Genomic DNA, 9290 nt, shown 5'->3' on the forward strand with positions numbered 1-9290 from the left:
CGGAAATGCCATGTCTCGTGTGTCATTTGCTTGTCTCGTACTTTTGGAATAGCAGATTTGCACGTTGTCGTCATTTGACTACAACTACTACAATTCCTTTCGATTTTTATTCATTACTTATATTTTTAAATAAATAACAATTGCCCTAATTAGCTAGCCTGCGTAGCTGGCGGCATCGTAGACGCGCGGAATAAAGTTTTGGCGTAGCCCGAAATAAAGTTCTGGCGGCGAAAATTCGCCGCCAAAACTTTGTTTCGGCCTACGCCAAAACATTATTTCGCGCGCCTACAATACCGCCAGCTACACAGGCTATAATTAGCATAAGAAACAGAAAAAAATTGAAGGACTCTGGTAGTTGCAGTCAAATGACGCCATCATGCAAATCGCCTATTCAGTTAGCTGCAAAAGGTAGGTGATTCCAACGAAGGTGAACGCCCTCTTCGCCCCCAGCCCTCGTGACCCCGAATATGAAATGTTGTCAAAATGAAGTCTTGAGAAAGTTCTAAATTTCTCTCCTGTGACGCGCTAACGATATATTAAAACAGAAACTCTTTAATACCACCAAACAATGCTTGAAGTCTTAAGTCGTCGTTCCCCTAAGCAATAAGTAGAGAGGTATCTTGTTCGCAGTGAGTTTTAATAATCTAGAAAAGATCCCTTGCTCCCTATTACATGATCATGCTCTTTTGCTCCCCCAAACCCCTGGGAAGCTGTCATAAATCAGTGTAAAAATTCACAGGCTTCCCAAGCTCAAAATACGTGGTGTATGCGACAGCTGGTGTATATAGAGAATTGTATGAGAAAATCAGCGATGATCAAAAAAAAAAAAAAATTGTGTAAATAACTATCTCATTTGAAATAAAGTTTTCCTACATCAAATATGCCGCGTACTTGTTTTTTGTGCCGCTTTTAAAGCCACTCTGACGCCGTTTAGTGAAGTTATTCGAAACCGTTGTCTCTCCTTTTAAAAGAATGGATTCCATTCTTTTAGAAGGAGAGACGACGGTTTCGAGCAACTCCACTAAACGGCGTCAGAATGGCTTTAAAATCGACACAATAGACAGGTACGCGACACATTTGAGGTAGGAAAACTCTATTTCAAATGAGATAGTTATTTACACAATTTCGCTAAACTCCAGAGTACCCGGCCACTTATTAGCATCTCAATGAATAAGAATAGCAACTATTGTTATATACCTCGTTCTTGAAATAAAGTAAATAAAGTGGGCGGGTATTCTGAAGTTGCTCCCACAATTTTATTTATGATCGGTGATTTTCTCATACAATTCTCTATATACACAAGCTGTCGCATACACCACGTAGTTTGAGCTTGGGAAACCTGTGAAAAATTATGCTTTGCTCATTGCGTTTAGTCCTCCTTTGCCCGAATTATCGGGATGGAAATGGTTCTTCAAAAAATACTCTTCTCCCACAATTTCAGTCAAATTTCATAGTTCTCACAGTCTTAATTTTAATTCAAGAAGTTGTGTTTGTGTCTCCATTCCTTTTTCAAGGCTAAGAGAGTCCTTGGCTGTGGGACAAGTCTTGGGGGCTTCCCAGGGCTTTGGAGGAACAAGGGATAATTTTGGGATTAATTTGAGGGAACAAGGGATATCACTACTATCAAAAGGAACTTTGACAATTTTTTTTTAGGTACAATGGAATTTATTGTCAGGGAACAAAGTAGAAAAATTGAAATTTTCAAGGATAAAGGGAGCTAGTCCACCAGCTCACTAGCTAGCCTAGCTCACTACTTCCTACTACACGTGAAAAAAACAACCTCTTATTTTTGTTTACTTTATTTCAATTCATCTTAAGCACAAAAATTCCCTACACATTCCCTTACTAGCCAAAACAATTCACTTGATTTAGCTGTTATTTAAGCAAGATTGAGCGTGAAAGAATAAGATACTTATTAACTACAGGATTGACTTAGTCTTGAAAAGTTTCATTTCTTTCTAACTATTCAACACAAACCTATAATATTCAGTATGTTTATCTTTATTAAAGTTACAATATTTTTAGCAGTTGTCACTAGTGGCTATTTAATCAATGCACCAGTAGCTGCTGGAGAAGGAACGTCTCTCAAATTTATCTACTTTGATGGATTCACAACAGCTTCCTCTTCTACTTCTTCTTCCTTAGGAGGCTCTGTGTTGTCCACTAAAAACAAATTAACAGTTATAATTATCAACATTATTTAACAAATATATTCCATGTCCCTGTTATATCACAGTTGATGTCAAAATGTGTTGTTCCAAAAAAAGTATCCATGCTCCCCCACAGACAGGACTGGAATTTCTTGGGGGTGGGGGTTCTGTAACACCCCCCAAAATCTAAGAAATGTATGAAGCTTAAATGGAATTAAATAAGGTGGGGGTCTTTGAAAAAGTCCCTTCTGTGGGGAAGGTATGGATATGTTTTGTAGCTACACCAATGTGTCATAGGGTTAAAAAAACATGATTTACATTGAATCCTTAGCGACAATTTTCAAGTTATTCACAACAATTATAAACATATTAGTCAATTTAATTTACACACAACAATTCACATCATAACCTTGTCAAAAGTTGTCAAAATTGTTGCATTGCCACCAAGATAAAGTTAACACCATCTAAATGGCAATAGAGAAATGATAATTTTTAAGTTGAAATGAAAAAACAAACTTCACTTGACCAATCAATGACATCTTTTCATCAAATTTTGATGAAAAAATGAGAAAATTAGAGTAACGTGAAGAGTAAATTGAAACCTAGACCAACAAGTTTTTGCAGTAATTCAAAAAGAAAATACCTTACGAAAGTTTGGTCTGTATTGTTTTGAATACTAACCACACTCTGTCAGTCCTTCAATCTTGCTTCCATTTCTGTCCACACACCAGCATTCCTTATTACCACTTCTGTCGGTAACTTTGCATTGACGGGGGAGGTAGAATCCATCTTCATCACAGGATGGAGTGTAAATGCCAGGGAGTGGCCGGGACTCTCCTCTCAACAGTATGGATGGGATTTTGCGCAATTTGTGTAGGCATGGCGGTTCTGTAAGATAAAAGTCATGATTGGCATCATTTGTTTAAAGCACTAAATATAATATGGACCTATCAGGAAGTAGCACGGGCTTCTAATGTGAAAACACTCATCCTTGGGGGTTGGTGCATCTGAGGCTGGGGAGGTCATTCTTGGAAATTAGCACATCTGGGGCTGGGGGGTCATCCTTGAGTGTTGATGTATCTGGGGTTGAGGGTTTAAAGGCAATTTCTCTTTCCTGAAGAATATAAAGGCCCAAAGAACTAAAGGAAGTCCCCTTAGTGTCTTGCCAAAAGTTTAAACATGTAACAAATATGATCCTGTAAATCTGAAATGCAATGTACCCACCATACCCTATACCATAGTGAAGGAAAAAAAACAGCTCTGAGTTACAACCCCAAAAATACCTTTTTACTTTTAGAATTTTTAGAACATAAAAAGTTCTCCCTCACCAGCTGTGGTAAAACAAGAACAAAAATCAGCTTCTGTGAAAGTCTCTCTTCCTTTGGCACAATCCTTAAAGAATGATTTTATGCAAGGCTCTGTTCCAATCTCATAAATGTCTGCCAGCTCAGCTTCATCCAAAACACCATCAGCATTTTGATCCAACACATAGTTGAACACAGAGTGTATTGGTTCACGGCAATCTGTTTTGTCTGATCCTGACATAAACAATAACAAAAATTTAAAGTGAGCAGGCGACAAAGAGGTTTTACGGTGTGATGGGTGCCAGGAATGAATGTAGACTTCCCTCTGCTCAAGATTCCTACCTGAAGGGAAAGGCATTTTTGCTTCCTTTATCTTCAAGTGCGGTAGAACCTCTCCAAGCTTAGGCAGCTCAAAACCACTAAGCTTCCACTGTTCCTTCTGATGTACAGAACGAAGAATGTGGAACCAATCCAAAAGACGCGCTGGGAGCATTCTGCAGCTTTCTATGTGAGAAGAAAATTAAGAAACACATCTAGAAATTGTCCATACTGCACCTGTAACAGGTGTTAAGGGTAGTAACACCACAGAATGAGAGTAAACGATGAAAAAATAAGAAAAAGACTTTTGCTAATACAACATGACTGCCGCCATTTTTCTCTGGTACGTTTCCATGTTTTCCAGGCCGTGGTCGCTGTGCATATATCAAGGCTACAACCAAGTAACAAGTTAGAGTACTAGAAGTGGCGACCTGGTATATATGTAAGTACCAAGCAGAAATGAAAAGGTTGTTGAGTAGCCCAGAAAGTGAGGATGGGGGCGGGGTAAAGACAAAAATTGCTGTTTTTAAAATTAATTATTATATAATTGTAATTGCAAGAAGAGGGTTCACAAAACAGGAATGAGGATTACAGAAAAAGCAACTCCTGTCACATCACATCAGTCACTTCTCCTTATCTCTTACTCCTAACACCCCCCACCCCATTCCTGGCTGCTCTACCATCAATGAGTGGATACTGCTGTTTTTTTTTTTTTTTTTTTTTTTTGAGTTAAGGTTTCTTTTCAGCAAAATATTTCTTAGAGCTGGTCAGGGTGAGTATAATTTTGTTGACGTGTACCTGTCTGGACAGTTAACTCAGAAATGCTACGTTGATCTGCAATTTTGCAAGGCCAGTTGGCTGCGTTACCAAGGATCCCAAAAATCCTCCAGGGCAGCCTGGTCTATTAGGAGCCCCTTTGAGACCCTTTATAATGGTGTTGTTCCAGAAAATACCCATACCTTCCATGGAAGTGTTTTGGTTTGAACCCCCCCCCCCCCCCCCTCCCTACATGCACACTCACTCGCACACACACACCCCTCTGGAAATTCTAGTTCAACGTCAAACTTTCCTTTAAAAATATTGTCTGATTTGTGCCGTTATTTTAACCCCCGTCTGTGATTTCTGCCTAATGGCCTTTCTATGGTGTGTTTATGGATATTTTTTTCAACTGTATACATTCATATTTAACTTACTGATTTGATTCCTGAAGAGTAAAAGAACTTGCAATAAGAGATACTTGTGCTAACAGTGAAATCCCATGTTTTCAAACCTTTAATTTTTCAAACCTCGCGATAATTCAAACCAAAATTGTTTACCTCCCCTCAGCAGAACATTGTCATTGTAACCCTGATTTCTTGAACTACCCACTTTTCCAAACCTACTTTTGTTTCCCTTAGAGTTACGAAAAATCAGGATTCCACACCACATATTTCTTTTCCTCCAATGCTACAAGGCAGGGCTGTCATCAAGGACTATAACCCATAACACCTGTTAAGGCTGAGTATGCTTGATTTTCCCTTGATGCCTCAGGTGAAATTGTGAGTTGCTGATAGAATATTTCACCCACAAAGTAACAAGTTTGCTGTGGGTGAGGAGAACAAGGTAACAGGTGACTCAAAACTTAACGACAGCCCTGCAAGGGGAAGCTTATCACAAATAAATCTCACTATGGGCATCATGCTGTCCCGGAATGGCTTTCTTGATGTGATTCCAGCGTTCCCATTTTTTCAGTTTTTGACCTCTGTCCTGTTTAAGAATGACAAAAAACAGCAGCATAATTTAAAGTTACATCAATGTGATCTATTAAAATTTCTTATTCCACTGCTATAACAGGACCACCCCTGTCCTATAGTTCAATCAATGTTGAAAAATGGTTTGTTTTGGTTTTAGCGATAATTTATCATTCATTTTAGGGAGAGCATCATTGCTCTTGCTGTTCCGTAGAAATCCGTACGATTCTTACACAAAAGTAATAGTTATTTATGTACCACTTGCAGTGGAAATGTGGAACCTGTACTTATAAAGCTTCATAAATGTTAATCAGAGTTGAGGAGAGCATTCCAGTGAAAGGCAATAAACTAAACAAACACACACTTGATAAACTAGTAATAGTTATCACTAAATCTGCCCCCACTTTCTTTTATTTCTGCTGATTGAAAACAATAATATTGAACATTGTTGTATGAACTGAAAATCTTATTTTCTTTTGTAAACTATATCACTCATACCGTTCCAGTAACTTAGGCATCTTACAATGAATATGATCCAAACAATCAACTAAGTTAACTAAACCAATACATTCTGTTTAACTCATTCTATCACATGATATTGTTTACATAATACTCTCATGAACCATTTACAGCAGAGCAGTTTACCATATCTCGTTAGAAAGGGCTCAAAAAGTACTTTCTGGAAAAAAAGGTTGCATTGCCTTCATGGAAACTAATATTTCTTTTACAAAAATTTCACTCAGTAGAACTTAATAGGAAAAAAAAGGTTGAAAATCTATTGTGAAACAAAAAATTAAGTCAAACTACTCTGCTGTTCCAATTTGATGCTGAAATAAACCATTTGTCTTGATATACGAGCAAACGTATCTCAAAAGCAGAACGAAGTCAATTTTTTTGCGAGACATGAACAGAAGTATCATGTTACAGTCACTTTATATGCAAATCAGAGTCAACAGGGCTCGCAAAAAACCCCGTCCGGTCGTCCGGGACAAGTAGATTTTCCCTTTGGGCAAGTAACTTCCTCTCCTTACTTGCCCCACAGGCAAGGACCCAGGCAAGCCGTTCGTCGACTAAACTTTTGATAATGATTTTGAGAAGAAAAGGTAAATTTTAGGCTCGAGGGTAATCAAGTGTTTAGGTGAAGCTTGAAGAAAATTACAATTTATAGCGTTGTTTTGTTGATTGCGTGACGCACGCTCACAGCTCAGAAGTGGTTGCCTAGCACGTGATCAAAATCTGACCCGATCAAATTTCTTTCTAGGAGTAAACATAGCTGCGTTGGGCACGAAAATGCTGTGTTTATTTCTTTAAATTCTAGCAATTTTCTGCGAGCATTTTCCAGTTTCTCTGTACAGAACTTAATTCAACAACGATATATTAAAGCTGTAGAAATTGTACGCAAAAAAGAAGCTGCATATTTCTACCGCGAAAATGAAGCCAGCATACTTGATGCTAAAATCCAGGTAAATCTCTGTTTTTGGCGAAACATGCAAGGAGACTACGAATTTCTAGTATACTTCAGAATTTCTTACGATACCTTCTGAGTTGTTTTTCTCCTTAAATCCATCTTCAGGATCTTTGAAATCATTTTCAATCTGTCCTAGATGAGAATCTTGGCCATTTCGAAGCGAATTCATTTGATCGCGCTAAAATCGTCATGCAGGCCATATTGCTGCATATTGTAGTTGGAGAGTATTTTTTGACCTTGAAATGCTGCTCGAAGATGGCAAAATGTGAACTCGTGGTTGGGAGACCTTGAAATGCTGCTTGAAGATAGCAAAACGCGATCTCGTGGTTACAAGAACCTTGAAATGGTGCTATAAGATGGCGAAATGCAAACTCATGGCTGCAAGTACTTTGAAATCAAGAATTTCATGTACCCGACACCACTCCAGCCATTTTGTGAGCCCGCGTTCCTTGCCCCACATTACCCAAGACCACAGTGCGCACCTGGTTTCATCAATTCGAGAACGCTTCGCATACAACCAACACATTTCTTTAATACTTTCGTGAAATTCCTTGTACGTATACACGCGGGGAATCCTATGGTGCCTCCTTGGGTTTTGGCCTCTGGGCCAAAACCCTGCAGGGGTAATAATGATAAGATGTTAAACAGCTATGACAATCCAAAATGTCTCATTCATAAGTAATAGACTGTTGTTGTCTGGTCTGTGACAACTTTCTAAGACACTGGGTAAAATTATGTCTAAAACGTTTCTAATGTAAAATACAAGAGAAAGAACAAAAATAAGAATAAATGCCTAATGGAAAATTATTCCATTAATAGAATGTCTGGAATCTGAGAGATGTTTACCTTTACAATCGTGCACAATGCATATATGGCTAACCAATGAATACCTATTCGATCCGGAAAGCTTCGCACAAAACAAATTGTTGTTCTCTTTTACTAATAATATATGCAGTTCCGACTTACAGCCTGAAACTCGTGTGCCTTTATAATACCTTTCAGGGAATTTAACAAATGTAGGAATAGGATCATCATACACAACGGATCAATAAATCTCAGATCAAAGCTGTAATCGAAGACTCACAAACTTCACTAAAATGCGCATTGCCCGTATCCATCCATATACGTTCTTTAGCCTGTGAAAAAGGAATTAAATTCTTTGGATCTCATTAAACTAGCAATTGGACAGCTCAAAGAGAGGTTAGTGTAGTAAATTATAGTTTTAACACAGAATGTTTATCGAGCGAGAACAGAGAGTCTTTCATACTCCAACTTTGATACCGGCCGAACACGACAAAGTAGCAAATCTCACCTTTTTCGCGTCCACCACGAAAATGGCCAAGCAAACGAGAGTCAAAATCCACAATGTTTTCATCTTCGCTTATCAAAAACCCGCCTTCTTGAAAATCAACGGCAGAAAAATTGCAAAATCGCCAGAAAATTCAGAAGAAACTCACAGCGAATAACTTCGACGACTGCCTTCAGTTGCCGCAACCACTCGACCGCTGTGGATTTCAGCGCGCGGCAGGCAGTTGATTGGTCGTTTCTGGCGCGGATTGTTATCCCACCCAGGCGGGACCGGAAGTTGAACTCTATTCACATTTCTGAGGTTGGATCAAAGGTGGGACACATCCGTTCAGAAATTTTGCAATGAATGTCATTATGTAGCTCTGTAGGGAAAGGATAAAGAGCAAAACAAATTGAAGCAAATTTTTCGCAAAGCTATAAAATTCGTTCAAATTAAAAAGCTTTTTATACATGTACATTGTAAAATATATTTCACCCAGAAATGAATGGGGATCCATGCAGGAAATTCAGACATCCCCTCTCTATATGACATGAAAAGAGTTGAAAAAAGATACACTTTTAAGTTACCTCGCATCTTATAGCTTTGTTAAAGTTGTGAAAAATGTTATGTAACAACATGGGGGTGATTTGCTTTTGGTTCACAATTCAGCTATTACTTATAATTTTTTCCAGACCTGGCCTGACAACCGACTTATATTCCACAAGGAGAGGAGGTGACAAACAGGTCTAAGCACTGACAAAACACTAGCAACAACGAGGCTGACAAAAAACACACGAAGTCTTCTTATGAGCTTATCAGAGAATATGAATATGATTTTCGGAAATGGGTCAGATTCTCAACTGAAGCAACAATAAACTTTTTCAAAAAATAAAAATAAAATAAAAAAAACAATTTCTAAAAATAATGAAGAAATGTTGCACTCCCGGAAAAACGGTCACCTCCCCACGTCACCTTCCTCTGTCCCTAAGGAGGCCGTTGTGGAGAGGATCGACTGAGTAAAACGGCAATGCG

General features: G+C 38.5%; 1 protein-coding gene across 2 annotated transcripts; it reads right to left on the bottom strand.

Moving 5' to 3' along the window:
* Nucleotides 1–1642: 1642 nt before the first annotated feature.
* LOC110062030 (testican-2-like) lies at nucleotides 1643–8474 on the bottom strand. 2 transcript variants are annotated; one of them, XM_020768905.2, is made up of 6 exons: nucleotides 8283–8474; nucleotides 5440–5518; nucleotides 3797–3958; nucleotides 3479–3688; nucleotides 2832–3038; nucleotides 1643–2163 (listed from the first exon to the last, which is right to left on the bottom strand). In XM_020768905.2, the coding sequence occupies exons 1-6, from the start codon at nucleotides 8343–8345 to the stop codon at nucleotides 2096–2098; spliced, it is 789 nt and encodes a 262-aa protein (XP_020624564.1). In that variant the 5' UTR covers nucleotides 8346–8474; the 3' UTR covers nucleotides 1643–2095. The 2 variants fall into 2 exon arrangements, with proteins under 2 accessions (XP_020624564.1, XP_089129471.1); XM_089273345.1 differs by lacking the exon at nucleotides 8283–8474 and adding an exon at nucleotides 7040–7193.
* Nucleotides 8475–9290: the final 816 nt, after the last annotated feature.

The sequence above is a fragment of the Orbicella faveolata genome, unplaced genomic scaffold, assembly GCF_042242905.1.
Source record: "Orbicella faveolata isolate gen_17 unplaced genomic scaffold, um_ofav_v1 contig_35, whole genome shotgun sequence".
Taxonomy (NCBI): domain Eukaryota; kingdom Metazoa; phylum Cnidaria; class Anthozoa; order Scleractinia; family Merulinidae; genus Orbicella; species Orbicella faveolata.

Coding starts and splice junctions, on each gene's coding strand:
- LOC110062030 (XM_020768905.2), bottom strand. CDS start 8,345: ATGAAAACATTGTGGATTTTGACTCTCGTTTGCTTGGCCATTTTCGTG. Junction 3,959..5,439: donor GGGACAGCATGATGCCCATA/GTGAGATTTATT, acceptor CTTCTCACATAG/AAAGCTGCAGAATGCTCCCA. Junction 3,039..3,478: donor TTCTTGTTTTACCACAGCTG/GTGAGGGAGAAC, acceptor TTTATCTTACAG/AACCGCCATGCCTACACAAA.